At 41.0% G+C, this 18676-nt stretch overlaps 1 protein-coding gene and 1 long non-coding RNA gene across 7 annotated transcripts in view; one reads left to right on the top strand and one right to left on the bottom strand.

Annotated features, from left to right (window-relative positions):
• The window catches only part of LOC106945131 (uncharacterized), a 28671-nt gene extending 10001 nt beyond the window's left edge, over positions 1 to 18670 (bottom strand). The window contains exons 1-3 of the long non-coding RNA XR_001424486.1: positions 18530 to 18670; positions 18485 to 18492; positions 1576 to 1581 (exon numbers count right to left, since the gene is read on the bottom strand). This is a non-coding gene — a long non-coding RNA (uncharacterized LOC106945131). The remainder of the gene's footprint in view (positions 1 to 1575; positions 1582 to 18484; positions 18493 to 18529) is intronic.
• The window catches only part of LOC106945122 (clathrin heavy chain 1), a 25229-nt gene continuing 6571 nt past the window's right edge, over positions 19 to 18676 (top strand). The window contains exons 1-32 of one of the 6 annotated variants that reach the window (XM_015028567.1): positions 19 to 426; positions 3188 to 3395; positions 3825 to 3827; positions 6405 to 6673; positions 6762 to 6923; positions 7089 to 7202; positions 7610 to 7783; positions 8568 to 8765; positions 8971 to 9171; positions 9410 to 9562; positions 9714 to 9836; positions 9955 to 10092; positions 10348 to 10512; positions 10632 to 10812; positions 10936 to 11099; positions 11253 to 11378; positions 11478 to 11620; positions 11734 to 11968; positions 12096 to 12218; positions 12643 to 12788; positions 13002 to 13185; positions 13320 to 13512; positions 13617 to 13774; positions 13862 to 14026; positions 14113 to 14220; positions 14444 to 14611; positions 14753 to 14902; positions 15028 to 15159; positions 15276 to 15386; positions 15581 to 15751; positions 15878 to 16099; positions 16953 to 16973. In XM_015028567.1, coding sequence (XP_014884053.1) covers positions 385 to 426; positions 3188 to 3395; positions 3825 to 3827; positions 6405 to 6673; positions 6762 to 6923; positions 7089 to 7202; positions 7610 to 7783; positions 8568 to 8765; positions 8971 to 9171; positions 9410 to 9562; positions 9714 to 9836; positions 9955 to 10092; positions 10348 to 10512; positions 10632 to 10812; positions 10936 to 11099; positions 11253 to 11378; positions 11478 to 11620; positions 11734 to 11968; positions 12096 to 12218; positions 12643 to 12788; positions 13002 to 13185; positions 13320 to 13512; positions 13617 to 13774; positions 13862 to 14026; positions 14113 to 14220; positions 14444 to 14611; positions 14753 to 14902; positions 15028 to 15159; positions 15276 to 15386; positions 15581 to 15751; positions 15878 to 16099; positions 16953 to 16973 — 4851 coding nt within the window. In that variant the 5' untranslated portion in view covers positions 19 to 384. The remainder of the gene's footprint in view (positions 427 to 3187; positions 3396 to 3824; positions 3828 to 6404; positions 6674 to 6761; positions 6924 to 7088; positions 7203 to 7609; positions 7784 to 8567; positions 8766 to 8970; positions 9172 to 9409; positions 9563 to 9713; positions 9837 to 9954; positions 10093 to 10347; positions 10513 to 10631; positions 10813 to 10935; positions 11100 to 11252; positions 11379 to 11477; positions 11621 to 11733; positions 11969 to 12095; positions 12219 to 12642; positions 12789 to 13001; positions 13186 to 13319; positions 13513 to 13616; positions 13775 to 13861; positions 14027 to 14112; positions 14221 to 14443; positions 14612 to 14752; positions 14903 to 15027; positions 15160 to 15275; positions 15387 to 15580; positions 15752 to 15877; positions 16100 to 16952; positions 16974 to 18676) is intronic. The other 5 variants (XM_015028563.1, XM_015028564.1, XM_015028568.1 and 2 more) reach the window with 5 other exon arrangements.

Raw genomic sequence — 18676 nt, 5'->3', positions numbered from 1 at the left:
CTCAAAAACAGATTTAACACGAGGAAAGAGCCAGTGTCCTTCCAGAGCTCTCTGGATGCTTCCGGAGAGGGAACACTGAGCCGTTTCCGCCGCCATTGCGGATTTCAGAGAGAAGATCAGCCGTAGCTGCCGCTATCCATCGATGCTGTGCAGAAAGCATACACAAAAGGAAGACAAATTTAACATTTTCAAGAGTATCAGATTTCGGAAACACAACTAAAAACACGTCATAGTGATTTTCCTTCTCGCCGTGCAGCCGTTTTCACTGACTGGCTCCGACCTACACTCTCAGTGAAGAGGTCGTAGCTAGCGCGGTGCTAACTGCCGAGCTAGCTAGCTGTACGGCTAGAATTTCAGGACTCCGGAGAAGCTCAAGAAATCACCATGGCTCAAATCCTGCCTATCCGCTTCCAGGAGCACCTGCAGGTATGCGAAGAAGCGCTACAGCTTCACAATTCCCAGCGTTTTCATTACATGTCTTTTTCTCTGTATAATAACCGTTTGATAGTTTGCTAGACAAGCTAACGTCAATACCCGCAGCAAATGAATGACCTCCCCTCCCCCGTTTAGCCAACTGGTATCTTCATTCATCAGTCTTATGCTTGTGAACTCGAGTTAAAACGCTTTTCTCTACTAGAAACATTTCTTTCTGCCACTCTTTTATAGGCATGTTAAACAATTCTTCATTTTTTCTGTAATGGTTGTCGTACGTGTAGCTTAATTAGTTGAGCTGCTAGCTTTTGCATAAGCGCCTGAACCGTTAGTTAGCGGATCGTATGGGATGTTGAGAGTGATTTAATTATAACGGCGCTGGAATATTTAAGTTACCGTTCAGGCACCATCGCACATTGTGCTTAGGAAAGCTGTCATAAATACGTTTGTATCACATTGTTACAGTCACAATGGCCTTCGGATGAAGAGAAGCGGGTTATTAAAGCCCGATCAGCTGCAGTTTGACAGGACCTATTGCCATATAACGTCATACACAGAGCGTTGTGTCACGACTAGCGATTTGCATTGCACGTTTTATCTAAATGACGTTTCTGACTAAATGTAATGTCGTCAATCTGTCGTCTGACGCAAAATAGCGACTCGATCAATGAGGCGTCCGATTTTTCCCCAACTATTTAGATTTCCCTAAAGCCGTAGATATGACTGCAGTACATTTCAATCACTTCCCAGCTTCTGGTTCTGCTGGATTATTGAATTTGCATAGGGACTCCGACTGTGAATGTGACTGTGATTATATTTCTTTCGCATATCTGAATAGAAATTTAATTTGGTTTTTAAAACCGCTTATTTATGTCATTTTTCTGATTATTACAATCCTACACATGGTACATAATGTTCTCTATTTAACTTTATGGTCACATTTTCTGGTGGTATGGCAGAGGTTTAGGAAAACTTGCCACACCTAGATGTGCAACCCTTATGCTAAAAATTCCAAATTTGATTTCTGGATGAGGAACAACTAGTGAGGATTACATCCCTTTTATTTGCTTTGCACTCTAAGCAATAACTCAAAACATATATTGCTCAAAAATGCCTAAAACTGTTGGTTGTGTGACACTCAACCCAAAACTTTGAATGTATAGATAGCATAATGATGCCAAACTTGAGGCTGTTAGTTTTCATGCTTAACCCAAGGATAAACATAACATCAAAATGTCTGACATCATTGAGCAGCCTTAATCTATAACCTTATGAAATGTTGTTTTTGTTTTTTTTTCTTCTTAGATTTCATTTTAATGTTTTAGTAAAGCTTGTGAAAACTTACCATTGAGTTATCGCCAATTATTTATTTTAAAATATAGCATTATGTAAAATAAAAGAATACTTTTTGAAAGACAAAAATGATACGAGCACAAAATTCACACTACATTTCATCAGTATTATTGTGGTTGGCAGATGACTTGTGTTCATAAATAACAAGGTTATTCATTATTTATTCCTTGCATACATCGAGTACTGTGGCCATATATCAAGCGTCCAGGTTTTCAGAATCCCTGGTATAGTATCTAATGAACGTAATTGGGCAATTTTAACTTGATCGCCTTTGACTGGTGATCAGAAGTCCAAATATAAAAACTACATCAACAAACGGGGTCTTTATTCCATCTATGGGCATTGGGGAACACTTAACTGCATTTTCACCTCTTTCCTCAATGTACTTGATTTACTGAAATGAATTACTTCAACAGCTTGTCAACAAGTTGAGCATGAACCTGCCAATTACTGACCAATTTGAGTCAGGTTTTTGTAGCTGGAGGGATAGAGTTAGGAGCTGGTGCTTTAATGCACTTCACTCTGAGTTTATTCAAAATGAGACCGAAACGAGCGCTTTGATGCATCAATGGGGTCATCTTGCAATTAGTGATGAACCCATCAGGCTTTTCCTGGCTGATACGACTTTATGATATTTTCTAAAGCCTGTTATATGTGGAATAAAAATGTGCTGCATGTTGCTCTCAATACAGCAAAAAAGGATATAACCACAAGGATGTCGTCATTTATTTATTAAAACAGATTTGTCCCTAATCTTTATGTTTTTCTGTTATGGTTTTTACTTGAACTTGTTCAGATATTGGGAAACAGTTTTGCTAAATTAACTGTCTTGGGGTGGGAGGGGAAGACAATTTCAGTATTTGATTTGATTATCTCTGGCTGATTGAGTTGTGCATCTTTACTTGTAGGCTCTTATTTCCTTGATGAATTCTAAGCAATTAGTGCTAGGAAGGAACCAACATTTCTCCTTCCTGGGCTGCTTGTACGTTACATGTAAAGTACACTGCTCAAAAAAATAAAGGGAAAACTCAAATAACACATCCTAGATCTGAATGAATGAAATATTCTCATTGAATACTTTGTTCTGTACAAAGTTGAATGTGCTGACAACAAAATCACACAAAAATCATCAATGGAAATCAAATTTATTAACCAATGGAGGCCTGGATTTGGAGCCACACACAAAATTAAAGTGAAATGTTCCCTTTATTTTTTTGAGCAGTATATTCCTTTGTTGCTTTTTTTTTTTTTTTTTTTTTTATTTTTTTAAAACTTATGATATAAATAATGTCCATAATGTGGGTTTTGCAACCCATGGATGATCTTTTACATCTCTTGCTCTAGAAATGTAAAAGACTGTGTAGGCTGTGCTGCTCAAACAGTTTTCATGTCTCTGTGACAGCTCCAGAACTTGGGGATCAACCCAGCCAACATTGGCTTCAGCACTCTTACCATGGAGTCTGACAAGTTCATCTGCGTGAGGGAGAAAGTGGGTGAGCAGGCCCAGGTTGTCATCATTGACATGGCCGATCCCAACAACCCAATCCGCCGGCCCATCTCTGCCGACAGCGCCATCATGAATCCCGCCAGCAAAGTTATCGCCCTTAAAGGTAAGCAATCGCTTGAATCCATGTCGTATGGTTAGGACATAGAGAGTGTTTTTGGTTTTTTTTTTTTTTTTTTTTTTTTTTTTCCCCCCCCGACATTGTCCAAAAAAGTAAACGTTAACAGTTAAGATTTGGCCGGTCAAATTTCTTGCTATTTTTTTTTTGTCTAAGTCACGGGATCATTTGTGTAAATTAACTGTGTTGTCAGTTACGTAGCTTTCATATTCTGCTTTTCATTTCGATGTTCATAAGTAGATCATTTCCATCTTTGTTTGTCAACAACTGCAGTGTAGTGTTACCAATTCCAATGTAAAGTACTATTAGGAAAAGTAGCAGTAGAAATAGTAAAATGTCATGCTGTCATAAATGCTTTGTCTGTTTTGCTTGTTTTTGCTCTTTTTTTCATTTCTTACTGCTCTCTTATGTTTGCAGACGGTGAGTTGAATTTTACATATCCCGAGTTGTCAAAGTGTTCCTGTATGCACTGTCTTAAAATGTTTGCACTTTGCTGATTGTAATTTAATCCAGTGCTTGAGATAAAAAAAATAACCCTGCAGAAGCAGAGATTACCAAAATGGCTTTAAATTCGCCATCTTCTTCTTCTTTTTTTTTTTTGTAGTGTGTGTTTGTACATTTGATACAATGTACATATATTTTAATCTACATCTTATTTTCCACAACATACTGTACAGCATATTTTTAAGTCTTCTGTTTTGTACAGTATGTAAATACACATTATAGGGTTTATTTAAACCTTTTAAAGACTGCAAAATATTTTTGCCTGCATGGAATTTTGAGTTTGTTTATTTGATGTGTGATATAAATCTTTGAGTAATTGCATCTGGGCTGGTGTTGAACATGTTAAAGCTGATTTACAGATAGGAAAACACCTTTAATTGCCTGCATCCGTGGTGAGAAACGAAACAAGCCGTAGCGTTCCAGTACAATTGTTCCCGTTATCAATCAGATATTTAAAAATACTCAGCAGTGTAGTATAATCATGTTTGCTTCTGTGAATCCTTTTTATTTTTCCACTAGGTTATAAAAATTAAAAGTATGGTTCCACCACTATTACATCGTCTACACTAGTAGTATGATTTTTGTATGATTTCACCCACTTAATGATGTTTGAGGCTCTGCAGTCTCACTAATCAGTTCTTCCTGGCAGCCAAAGAATATTGTGCTGAAGAGTTTCTGCAGTTCAGCCTTAATTAAGGGATGGGTGAAATTAACTTAAATATTTTTTCTTGATTTTTTTTTTTTTTAATTATTGCAAATTTAAAATCGGTATCTTTTTTTTGCAGTAGATTATAAACCAGAAACACACATAGTGCTCTTAAAAATAAAACAGCCTCTATTTCCCTCCATATTAGATTGCTTTAGTGATTTGATAGTGTTATTATTACTTTCTTTATGTTAAACATATTAACAATTTGACTTGCATTTAACCCTGTTTCAGTTAATTTTACAGACAGAATTGACAAAAGTCGTTCTGCTTTTTCACAGCAGCACTTTGCTTCAAACGTCATAAAATTCATTGACTAGCGTTTCAGCAGCTCTCAGATGTTTTGATAGATCAATGGGCAGGACAGGTGAGACGATTCAGGCAAAATGGGAGCTGATGCAGGCGCTCTGTCATGATGAGCTTTATTGTACAGGAGGAAAATATGAAGATCGGAGGAAAACATTGATTCATTAGAGCAACAAAATATTGTGCACAGCCTGTGATAAATCTGGCAAGCTGGGAACACCAAAAATTGGCATTGATCTTAAAAGAATGTACCAGCACATTCAGAGCTGGGCTGATGGTTACATTTGAATAGATTTATAATATCTATACTTCATTGTCTATTTTGGATTGCTTATTTAGAATAGCCACTGCTAATAAGGGATATTTGCTCCACATAGCTCAATAAACAGACACTTTCCTCCAACAAGATTGAACTGGAGGAAATAAAAATGGGTTTGAGTGCATCTGTCCAGCATCCTCCTCGTTATCACATCTGTTTGTCTTTGTGCTTCTTCCTAATCTGCATTCACACCCAGCCTAAATTAATCCACTCTATGTTCTTAAATGCCGCTGAAGCTCGAACATGCCCGAAGTTTCATTTTTCTGGGTGATCTTAGAAGTTGAAGATTTCACACAGAGTCTTCAGTTTGACCTCCAAAGGCCATCATGTTTATTTCTGGAGACAGCATTTTATAAAATATGCCTGGCTTTGCATTAAAAGGCAAGAGAAAAAAAAATACACCTAAACAATGTGTCTGCCACAGTATCAACAAAAACATTGCAGTTCCATTATTACACATTGGGTACAAATTATGGAGAAGAAAAATATATTTTGTCTATTAAAATCTACAAGACACGCCAACCGAAGCATTGTATTATATTTATTTTGAGACTAAAACTTTTTAAGAACAATCATCTGAAAAAACTTATATTATTACTTGTGATGAATGCAAGTATATCTCAAAAAAAGGATCCACCTGGCCTGTAACATATGTCCTCATTTTACAATCCAGTTTCGCCGTTATGGTAACGTAGCTCCATATTTCAGCTGTGTTGTCGTCTCCCTTATAGAGTTCCTACATAGCAAAGTGGCAAAGAAATACAACACGGGGCTGCATTTAAGAGCAGAAGCTCCTTTTTAGCAGAGGCGTTAATTGTGACTTTAACAAATAAATTTGACATTAAGAGGTTGTGGCATCTAGCGTGATTGAATGCAGATCTATATTAGTGGTTGCCTTTGTTTTGGCCTTTTTGTTTTTCTGCTGTTTCTGGCTATTATTTTTTTATTTAATGGCCCGTTTTTGTAAGTCAAGTCCCTGATTTCCAGCACTTATCCAGCAGCTGGAGTAGGTATGCCTCAATGGTAGGTTTAATCCAAAAGTTTGCTTTGGCTTGTGCGTTGTCGTACCTTAAGTCATAACCCTTGTTTGAAGTAAATATTTGAAATGGTGTCGGATGATCACGGCATTCATTTCTGTCACCTTTTCTCTCGATGTTTTCAGCTGCAAAGACCCTGCAGATATTTAACATTGAGATGAAAAGCAAGATGAAGGCTCACACCATGACAGACGACGTGACTTTCTGGAAGTGGATCTCTCTCAACACCGTTGCCCTGGTCACAGACAACGCCGTGTACCACTGGAGCATGGAGGGCGATTCTCAACCAATCAAAGTGTTTGACCGTCACTCCAGCCTGGCAGGCTGCCAGATCATCAACTACCGTACTGACGCCAAACAGAAGTGGTTGCTCCTCATTGGTATCTCAGCTCAGGTAGAATCACGAGAAGAGCGCTTTAATAATAAATGAGTCTTAACGGCGACGGTGAGATATATGGTTTTATTTTTTCTTTCTCCTTCAGCAAAACCGTGTTGTTGGTGCCATGCAGTTGTACTCTGTGGACAGGAAGGTCTCCCAGCCTATTGAAGGCCATGCTGCTGGCTTTGCACAATTTAAGATGGAGGGCAACACCGAAGAATCAACTCTGTTCTGCTTTGCTGTGCGGGGACAAGCGGGAGGAAAAGTACGATTTAGCAGCGCCGCGAAGCCTCCCGCTCACGGCTGCATAGATAAAGAGATCACAGCTGACTTCATCCAGATTCCAATTTAAATGTACTTAATTGAAAACCTGAAGCTTAACCCAAACCCACATTGGCTGACTTTGTCTTCATTTCTTTTTGACTTCCAGCTTCATATTATTGAAGTCGGAACCCCGCCAAGTGGAAACCAACCATTCCCCAAAAAAGCCGTGGATGTTTTCTTTCCTCCGGAAGCCCAGAATGACTTCCCTGTTGCTATGCAGGTACAATGCTTCCATATGCTGTTGATCATTAGAATGCAGTTTTGTTCAGTTTATTTATAAATCACCAATTCATAACAAATGTTAACTTACGGAAATGACTTGGTTTCAATTTGTGCAGTTCTTTTCAGTCCAAATTTAATTTTGGGCTAATGCTAATTATAAACTAAATCCAGACAGTGCCTGAGCCAGCTTGTGACGTTGCAAAAGTCAGGATTTGTAGGGAATAGTAGGACTCTGATTGGCTACCGTTTCCCAGTCAGCGTTCTTTTGGATCACCATAGAAATGAACCGTTTCATTCTTCCTCTGGGAGTGTGGCTTCCAGCCGGTGGTTGCTAGCGCTACCTGAACTTTCACATTTAGATGCTAGCTGCATGTATGACCCCTTTCTCTCTTTCTGCACGTCTAGATCAGCTCCAAGCAAGATGTCGTTTTTCTCATCACAAAGTACGGCTACATCCACCTGTATGATCTGGAGACCGGAACTTGCATCTACATGAACAGGATCAGTGGGGAGACCATTTTCGTCACTGCCTCACACGAACCCACTGCTGGGATCATTGGAGTTAACAGGAAAGGACAGGTACATTTTCAGCTGATAAACTTGATTTATCTATCTGTGTTTATCAAATCAGGACTAGAGATCAAACATTAGAGCCAGCTCCAAATTAAACACCTAACAATTCATTTTTAAACTGGCTCTTGTCTCACGCTCGACAGGCATGCTTGAACTATACTCTTACACGTTTGTGTGTATTAGTCCTGACATTTGTTGGTGATTCATTTTCCCTGTGGTATGTCAGCTTACTGCCTATCAGCTTGGGTCCTTGGGTGTGACCTTGATTGAGTAAATCTGTGTGAAAATATCTCGCTGCAGCAGCATTTTTACTTTCGGGCAGCATGTGACCGCCACAGCAGGGAGGCAAAGCTTGGCTAGGCAAGCTGCACAACCTAATCCTGTTGTTTGTCTTGGCTTGCACCTGCAGGTCCTACACACACTGCTCAGAGTGTTGCACATGCCTACAGTGACACATATTTTAGCACTGTGCATAAAGACAAGAACATATTTTGAATTTGAGTTTTGGTTCAAATTTTTTTTTTTTTTTTTTTTTATTAATGTAATCCAGTGGTTAAATCAAAATCAGTTCCGTACTTAAGTGCAACATTGCTTAACTACAGTTATTATTTTTTGGGGGGGAATTTTTTTTTCTTTTACATTTTATGGTATGATCATTTTGAATGTAAGCAAATTACACACATTCTTTTACACCAAATGTAAAAAAGATCAAGCGGTGTAAAAACTTTTGTTGACGTGTGTCTTTGTTTCATCAGATATAGTACGTTAATGATTTTCTTTTCTTCCCCAGGTGCTTTCGGTGTGTGTGGAGGAGGAAAATATAATCCCATACATCACCAATGTGCTCCAGAACCCAGACCTGGCTCTACGCATGGCTGTACGCAACAACCTTGCTGGTGCCGAGGAACTATTCGCTCGCAAGTTTAACACCCTGTTTGCTGCAGGAAATTACTCTGAAGCAGCCAAGGTGGCGGCCAATGCTCCTAAGGTACTTCTGCATGCCAATGTGCATGCACACACACATGGACACACGCACGACATCACATAAATGCTCAGTTTATGGTTACAAACAAAGGAGGAGATTTGTGATCAGACTTAAGAGCCCCAGCCAAATACTGTGAAATTCTTTATTTATTTTTATATATATTTTTTATATTTGATGAAGAGGATGGATTGTCCATTTTCTGCTTCAGGGCATCCTGCGGACCCCAGACACCATTCGGAGGTTCCAAAGTGTTCCAGCACAACCGGGCCAGACTTCTCCTTTGCTCCAGTACTTTGGCATCCTGCTGGACCAAGGCCAGCTCAATAAGTTTGAGTCTCTGGAGCTCTGCAGGCCTGTTCTTCAGCAGGGCCGCAAGCAGCTACTGGAGAAATGGCTGAAGGAGGATAAGGTAGATGCATTTCCTTACCAACAGTCAAGCTGTACTTAAAACCTCTTGAAAAAGTCAATTGTCTCCAGGTGATTTTCTCACTGTATGCTTTTTGAGGATGTGTCTGTCACTGGCAGCCAAGTTCACTTTGTTGGATTATGGAACTGTAAAAACCAAATTTCAGTTTTCTTTTTCTTTTGTTGTAATAACTTTAGGTCTCACATTTTGTTGTTAATTTGCTTTGTGTGTTTGTTTCCAGCTGGAATGTTCTGAGGAGCTCGGAGACCTTGTAAAGTCTGTCGATCCCACTCTGGCCCTCAGTGTGTATCTCAGAGCAAATGTCCCAAATAAAGTCATCCAGTGCTTTGCAGAGACTGGACAGTTTCAGAAGATCGTTCTTTATGCCAAGAAGGTGTGTGATGGAGAACGTTTATGTATTCTATGTTTGTTGGGTGATCCAGAAAAACATATTGAGGAGTTTGGATTTTAACTTGGCTTATCTAATGTTCAGATAAAGGATTATGAATTGGTTAAACCAAAGGAATAATCTGTGGGTCCTGCAGGTGGGCTACACACCAGACTGGATCTTCTTGTTGAGGAACGTTATGCGGATAAGTCCAGAGCAAGGTCTCCAGTTCTCCCAGATGCTGGTTCAGGATGAGGAACCTCTTGCTGATATTACACAGGTACAACATATGTGTCGGCTGTTAAACAGTACAGTTGTGTTACTTATTTTACATTTTAAAAAAAAACAAATAACATTTACGAACATGATTAAATACGTACATGATTGTGTTTCTCCAGATTGTTGACGTGTTTATGGAGTACAACCTGATCCAGCAGTGCACCTCATTCTTACTAGATGCTCTAAAAAACAACAGACCCATGGAAGGACCGCTGCAGACACGTTTACTGGAAATGAACTTGGTTCATGCTCCACAGGTAGATGCAAATAACCAGAAGTTTGATTCAGAGTTGCCAATGATTGTTGTTTGACAATTACAAGCAATGGCTGAGGGGTTCTACTCTCAGAATCAAATACCGACATAGTGAACAACAATGGGTTAGTAATGTAAAATGAGTGATTACCCTCCAAACCCTGTCATACAGAGTGCTACAAGCACTGAGAATGGTAGCAGGAACAGCCAGTTTAAAGCGTCTAATGACGATTTATCTTTCATGTGTCATATCCTTAAGGTGGCAGACGCCATCCTTGGCAATCAGATGTTCACCCACTATGACCGCGCCCATGTGGCACAGCTGTGTGAGAAGGCTGGCCTCCTGCAGAGGGCGCTGGAGCATTACACAGACCTGTATGACATAAAGCGAGCCGTGGTGCACACGCACCTTCTCAACCCAGAGGTATCAAATTGAAATAAACTCCTAAAAATTACAATTAAAACACCTGAGTGATGAGGAATTTAGCCAGGTTGCGAGGAGTGTAGTTGTATCTGCTGCATGTTTTCTGATCGTTCCTGCAGTGGTTGGTGAATTTCTTCGGCTCCCTCTCAGTGGAGGACTCCCTGGAGTGCCTGAGAGCCATGCTGTCAGCCAACATCCGCCAGAACCTGCAGATCTGTGTGCAGGTGGCTTCAAAGTACCATGAACAGCTCACTACTCAGTCCCTCACTGAGCTGTTTGAGTCATTCAAGAGCTTTGAAGGTGAGTTGAAAATACGTTTCAAACTTGGATGTAAGGTGGAGATTGGTTGATCTCACAAAAATTATTTTATTTTTCCAAAGTGTTTGTGAAAATTTCGTTGTTTTTTTCCCATCTTTTTTCCAGGATTATTCTACTTCCTGGGTTCTATAGTGAACTTTAGTCAAGATCCAGAGGTCCACTTCAAATATATTCAAGCCGCCTGCAAAACTGGCCAGATTAAGGAGGTGGAGAGAATCTGTCGAGAAAGTAACTGCTACGACCCGGAGCGGGTGAAGAACTTCCTGAAGGTTAGAAATGAGCAGTATAGAACTTTTACCCTACTGTGAAGTTTTTTTTTTATTATTATACATATTATACATACATATTATTATACATTTTATTTTATCAAAATACAAGTTTTTATTGCCAATAATGCTTGTATTTTTTTTTTTGCCCAACAGGAGGCTAAACTTACTGACCAGCTTCCTTTAATCATTGTATGCGACCGCTTTGATTTTGTCCATGACCTGGTCCTCTACCTGTATCGCAACAGCCTTCAGAAATACATCGAGATCTACGTCCAGAAGGTACTTTTCTTCTCTTACAGGCAGCTCTTCTGATGTCATCGTGGTTGTGCTTTTCTCATTTTTGCATAAACACGACGATTTCTTGATCATTTGCTCCAGGTGAACCCAAGTCGTCTGCCGGTGGTCATCGGAGGTTTATTGGACGTGGACTGTGCTGAGGATGTGATTAAGAACCTGATCATGGTGGTTAGGGGGCAGTTTTCTACAGATGAACTTGTTGCTGAAGTAGAGAAAAGAAATCGGTAAGAATGAAACTACCTCAGACGTGAAACCTATTATCACACATATCTGTTACATGAGGTGCGTCAGAGTGTTTTTCTCTTGTCCCTAAATCAGTGTTTTATTCTCTCTGCAGTCTGAAGTTGCTGCTGCCCTGGTTGGAGGCTCGTATCCATGACGGCTGTGAGGAACCCGCGACCCACAATGCTTTGGCCAAGATCTACATCGACAGCAACAACAACCCTGAGCGCTTTCTAAGGGAGAACCCTTTCTACGACAGCCGTGTCGTGGGAAAATACTGCGAGAAAAGAGACCCCCACCTGGCCTGCGTGGCTTACGAGAGAGGACAGTGTGACCAGGAACTCATTCACGTGAGCTACAAATAAGAAGCTGTTTATGGAATAAGTTTAATTCCTTACAGCCGAAATTATTGGCTAGGGGCATAAATGTGGAATGCTTTCATGTTTCCATGATTTGTTTCAACTGTATATGTTCCAGGTGTGCAATGAAAACTCGCTGTTCAAGAGTCTGTCCCGCTACCTTGTACGACGCAAGAACCCTGAGCTGTGGGCGAGTGTCCTGCTGGAGACCAACAACTACAGAAGACCCCTTATTGACCAGGTCTGACCAGCTTCTGTCTCTAATACCGAAGCTAATATGAATTCAATATGCTGCAACTTTTAATTGTGATAATTGTGAGCGGCCTTAATTCAGAAATATCATCACAGCCTTCATATTTTAACAACTAGGGTTTAACAATACATCCATTAAACCCCTGCAAAACAACAAAACGGGATCCAAGTTCAAAAGAAAGTGACAAAATGCAATTATTAGAATATTTTCTCCCATTTTGGTTTTTACACAAATGTTTTAACATGATCTTCTCTGTTTTAGTTTGGACTGATAGCCAATAGTGTTTCAGCTCTAAGCATAACAAGCGTAACCAAAGGGAGGCATACTTTTGATTTCTATATTAACACAAACAACTGACTGACCAAATTATCATCAGCCATTGAGGATAAAGTGCGCTGTTCCTCTGCTGTAGGTGGTCCAGACAGCATTATCAGAGACTCAGGATCCAGAGGAAGTATCCGTCACAGTGAAGGCTTTCATGACGGCCGACCTGCCCAATGAGCTCATTGAGCTGCTGGAAAAGATTGTGCTGGACAATTCTGTCTTCAGTGAGCACAGGTGATGCATCGGCCACCCCCTAAAACCCAAACAAACCCCAGTCTGACTTTTTAGCCGATTGTCTTTCAGGTTTTTTTTTTAAGCAAGTTACTCAGATATCCATTTCTTGCTTCCTCGATGGACTTCCATAACCCATATTAGTTTTGTCAGTTGAGAAAATAAACTCTGGCATTTATGTAATTTATAACCTGTTAAATGCGTTGCTCTTTTCAGAAACCTGCAGAACCTGCTCATTCTGACGGCCATTAAAGCTGACCGAACTCGTGTTATGGAGTACATCAATCGCCTTGACAACTACGATGCCCCAGACATAGCAAATATTGCCATCAGCAACGAGCTGTTTGAGGAGGCCTTTGCAATTTTCAGGAAGTTTGACGTCAACACCTCTGCTGTTCAGGTGAGGCCCATGTGCTCCACTGTTGTGTGCTTCCAATGTACTTCAGGTTTTTTTGTTTTCTGTCTTATTTTAATACTAGTCTCCACAGTAATAACCATGTTTTAAGCTTTTTCTTTGATCTTCTTCCTTTGTAGGTTCTGATTGAGCACATTGGAAACTTGGACAGGGCATATGAATTTGCCGAGCGTTGCAATGAGCCTCCAGTGTGGAGTCAGCTGGCCAAGGCCCAGCTGCAGAAGGGAATGGTCAAGGAAGCCATTGACTCCTACATCAAGGCTGATGACCCGTCTGCTTACATGGAGGTGGGACAGGCTGCAGCCCAAAGTGGTGAGACATTCTCTACCTGATCATCTCTCATTTTAAAACCTCTTCCCTATTTTATTTGAAATTGCTGATGTTTGGTAAATGTATAATCGACGGGTCGTGTGCAGGAAACTGGGAGGATCTGGTAAAGTTCTTGCAGATGGCTCGTAAGAAGGCTCGGGAGTCGTATGTTGAGACGGAGCTGATCTTCGCTTTGGCCAAAACCAATCGTCTGGCGGAGCTGGAAGAGTTCATCAACGGTCCCAACAACGCTCACATTCAGCAAGTAGGTCCTGGGAGCTCACTCGCATCTGGAGCAGCTGGCGCTCGAGGCGTCCGTTCTGGGTTTGACCTCCTGTTTCTTTTTGTTAAGGTGGGCGATCGTTGTTATGACGACAAGATGTACGATGCAGCCAAGCTGCTTTACAACAACGTCTCCAACTTTGGCCGTCTGGCCTCCACGTTGGTGCATTTGGGAGAATACCAGGCAGCCGTAGACGGAGCGCGCAAAGCCAATAGCACCCGCACCTGGAAGGAGGTGATGAAGCTGATTCGTTTTATTATTTGGTATTGCAATATATTTATTGACTTACTTGTGTGAAGTAAATTTTTCTGCTCTTCCAGGTGTGTTTCGCCTGTGTAGATGGGAAGGAGTTCCGTCTTGCCCAGATGTGCGGTCTGCACATCGTCGTCCATGCCGACGAGCTGGAGGAACTAATCAACTACTACCAGGTATTGCTTCAGTCAAATATGAAAAAAAAAAAAAAAAAAGATTTTATACTTTGAATTTCGATTTGATTTCTGAAGGTAGGCATGAATTAATTTCACGGAAATTACCATGGCCTTTTCATCGGACAAAACATATCTGCTATGAGAGCAAATGGCTAAAATCCATTTTTTTGTGTCAATGCGAGTCCTTGCTTGGTGTCCTTCAGTCCCTCTGTGTCTCCTGCAGGACCGCGGTTACTTTGAAGAACTGATCACCATGCTTGAGGCCGCTCTGGGTCTGGAACGCGCCCACATGGGAATGTTCACTGAGCTGGCCATCCTCTATTCCAAGTTTAAGCCACAGAAAATGAGGGAACACCTGGAGCTCTTCTGGTCCCGTGTCAACATTCCTAAAGTAGGTGTTTGATTCTTTGTCAGTCACTCAGCAGTAAAGTCATTCATTTTAGGCAAATATGCATAAACTGGGAAATTAAAAACAATTCTGCTGATGTTAAATGTGAGTTAATGAAATTATTTTTGTGTGTGTGTATTTCAGGTTCTCAGGGCAGCTGAGCAGGCCCACCTCTGGGCTGAGCTGGTATTCCTCTATGACAAGTATGAGGAATATGACAACGCCATCATCACCATGATGAACCATCCAGCTGACGCCTGGAAGGAGGGCCAGTTCAAAGACATCGTCACCAAGGTAACGAGGAGAAAAAGAATCAATGGCAACAAAAGAGCACAAAAAAAAGAAAAAAAATACTACTGTTGTGTTTTTGTTGAGGAAAACGGATCTGTGATGAACTGAACATCTGCGTCTTATTCCAGGTGGCGAATGTAGAGCTGTACTACAAGGCCATCCAGTTTTATCTGGAGTTCAAGCCGTTGTTACTGAACGACCTGCTCATCGTGCTCTCTCCCCGGTTGGACCACACCCGGGCCGTGATCTTCTTTAGCAAGGTGCAATTAGCCCCGAATAAAATCAAATCATCATACTGACGGCAGCTGAAGGTCATTTGAAACGTTGTGCATAGGGGTGCTCATTAACTTTATTTTAAATCTGATTCTGTGTCCAGATGAAGCAGCTGCCTCTCGTCAAAACTTACCTGCGGTCGGTCCAGAATCACAACAACAAGGCAGTAAATGAGGCACTCAACAACCTCTTCATTAATGAGGAAGACTACGCGGTACGATGCGATCTGTGTCATTGTTTATCTATTCTTGTGCTGCAAGTTTCAGCCTTTTAAATATGTTGATATTTAATTAGGGACAAAAAAGTTGACACTTTTTTTCATATAACATACATGGACTTTGTTTGTCAAATGGTTCGATTTTAAACTTTACCCCTCCCCCTCCCCCATCCTGTGTTTTTGTCTTTCAGGCTCTGCGAACATCCATCGACGCGTACGATAACTTTGACAACATCTCACTGGCTCAGAGCCTGGAGAAGCACGAACTGATTGAATTCAGGAGGATTGCAGCTTATCTTTTCAAGGGCAACAACCGCTGGAAGCAGAGCGTCGAGCTCTGCAAGAAGGACAAGCTCTACAAGGTGCGGTACAGTCTCACCGTTTGTGCCAGAAGCTGCGCTGAAATGCAAAATTCCAGATGTGCTCCCTTTCTTTCCCTTCCCCACGAAAATCCAAATTACTGATGTGGCTTTGTGATCTCCTCGCAGGACGCCATGCAGTATGCATCAGAGTCCAAAGACACGGAGCTGGCCGAGGAGCTCTTGGCCTGGTTCCTGAACGAAGACAAAAAGGAGTGTTTCGCCGCCTGCCTGTTCACCTGCTACGACCTGCTGCGGCCAGACGTGGTGCTGGAAACTGCCTGGCGACACAACATCATGGACTTCTCCATGCCATACTTCATCCAGGTCATGAGGGAGTATCTCTCTAAGGTGGGTTGGCTGGTATGAGCGGTCTCGCACTGAGATCTGGTTAGAAACATAAAAAACAAAGCAGAAAATGATGAGTGACATGGCGCCTCTCTCTTTCAATAGAGAGGCTCTTTCTCTTTGAATAGAGAGGCTACATGTCACCTATTGAAAGATTTGGAGAAAGTTTTGCAAACTTGCACCATTCCTTCCTTCCTATGAAGACCAGCAAGCTAAAAAGTGTTTGTGAATTATGTTTGTCAGTAAAGTTTTCTCTCCAGTCCTTCAATATTGGCAGCTCTGTCTGTCCTCGCTCCTCTTCCTCTGCTGCTGTCATCATTGTTCCATCATTGATGTCGCATTTTGTTTTTCCATCCATTTTGAGCTGCTTTTCCATACAGATGTTTTGCAGAGGAGATTCAGAACTACTTCATAGCTCTGTTACAAGTCAGAAAATACAAGCTGTTGTCTTCATTACAGGTAGCAAACTTAAGCGAAGAATTTCTGAAAAACTTTAAGCCAAAGTGTCTTAGTTGTAAGATTCTTTTTTTTTTTAACAGTTTAAGGTTAAGACTAATTTTGTAGCATTATTTTAATAGCATAATTTATTTGCCCCCCTTGCAGTTAATCCATCTAGTTTTGCATTTGCCTAAAATGCAAAGTGAGCAATTTCTGCACCATAAAAATCTCAAAGTCTGCATTTGTATCAAAAGTGGCATTAATTGCCCACACCGCTCGGAGGGTTTTGTGTGGTTCCCTTAGGGACGAGCCTTCTGTTTGATCTTTTTCTCTTCTGTCAGTTTCTGTTTTGGGGAGACTCCCGTTTGTTGTTTTTTTTTTTTCCTCCTTAAGTTGCCTCTCTGAATTTCCTTTCCAGGTTGATGCGATAAAGGAAAAGGTGAAAGTCGAATCCATTTTCTGATCATTCTTTTTGACCCCCTCCCCTACTCCCTCTGCCATGTCCAGTAGTCTTTAGTTTGCGGGAGTAAAATTAGCAGAAACTGCATGCCCCCTCCTCCTTTCATGTCACTCTGCCGCTTCTGACTGTAATCTCCACTAGACAACCCACCCAACCCACTGTGCTCCGGAGTGGGGCTCTTCACCAACCTCTAAGGCTCTGTTTGGAAAGCTGCTGAGTGGTTGCTCAGACTTTTCTAATTCAAATAAAATGAGAATGTTTCTTGGTTGTAAAAAAAAAAGATTAAAATCCAAGAAAAAGAGAAATCTTTTTAGTAATCTATTCTATCGGTATATAATGTGGTTGACCAACACAAGCCTCCATTCCCCCTTTTTTCCCAGCATGGGACTCTGGGAACGCTTTTTCTTGAGTTGAGACATGAGACCAGGCTGGCGTTGGCGGGTGGAGGCAGCACAAGACTTGAAACTACAGCGGAGGTTCACCCTCAAGCAAAGCAGCCCTGAACATACAGCTAGAGCAACAATTTAATGTTTAAGACTGAAATATATTGATGATTTTAAACTGGCTCAGTCAAAATCCAGACTGAGATTTAAAATAATGTAAGGCAGAATTTTAGGAGAGCTAATCCCAGACCTGCTGTTTTTTGTGGTTTCGAAAAAACAGGGCAAGTTCTAGAAATGTAAAGCTGGTGCAGACCTGCTGCTGGAGTTGGCTCTGCAGAGTAAAGACTTACTCAGCCCTGGATACAGTATATCACCACACTTGCAGATTATAAAGTTTATGGTTGCAACGTGTCTGATGTCAAGGGGTATGAAGGTTTGTGCAAGACTCTATAAATAATACACCAAATATTGGCATTTAATCGTTCGATGTTGGGAAGATTGCTTTATGCTATCTGTTGACATTTTATGACACATTTAATTGGTAATCTCAGCATCAAACCAGTTTGATTTGATCATGTTGTTAGCTGCTAGTCTGTGTAGCTTATCAAATCTAATGTGTAAAAACCACAATTTTGTTTACTGCCAGAAGTTTGAGGAGGCTCCCCAGAATTCTGATATTTTTTATTTTTTTTTTCCTACCACATTTAATTAGTGATTCTGTGAGCTCAGATGTGCAGCCGCACATGGAGACGGCTTTCCAAACAGATTCTTAGTGTGAAGAGTTCCTCTCTGGTTGGATCCCTGTCCTGCTGTTGGCAGGTCCTCTCATTCAGAGTCACAGATGGATTCGCTGATTTGTTAACACCACTCGGCTGCAGTCTGCCGTTAACATCCTAAATTAGTTCATCTTAACTTCAAACAGCTTTTTTTTTTTTTTCCCTTCAAAATTTGCTCCCGTTAAAGGTTATTTCTTGCTTGCGTACAGCTGTTTGGCTTGGATGCAGCTAATATGTCTATATAGGATTTAGTCTGCAGCTAAGTTGAAGCCTAAGTTCCGTACCGGAGCAGCCACATAGCGTATTTATCCAGAGATTTGTTTTCTTTTACTACGTGGACTGCCTAATTTCTCTGTGCTAATAAACAGATGTTAACATAAAATCCAAACTAGTGTTCAATATTTGTACAGTACATCTCTTCAAATGACAGTTTAAATGTATGATGGCAAGAAAACATTTCATTTGAGTGTGTTGGTTGGGGAAAGAAAAGTAGAACAAGCATGTCCCCCCCCCCCCCCCCCCC

Source organism: Poecilia latipinna, unplaced genomic scaffold (genome assembly GCF_001443285.1).
Source record: "Poecilia latipinna isolate Pla-1442-1.1 unplaced genomic scaffold, P_latipinna-1.0 Scaffold129, whole genome shotgun sequence".
NCBI lineage: Eukaryota > Metazoa > Chordata > Actinopteri > Cyprinodontiformes > Poeciliidae > Poecilia > Poecilia latipinna.
Note: the sequence above shows the minus strand (reverse complement) of the source record. Positions and strands in the feature narration are given on the sequence as shown.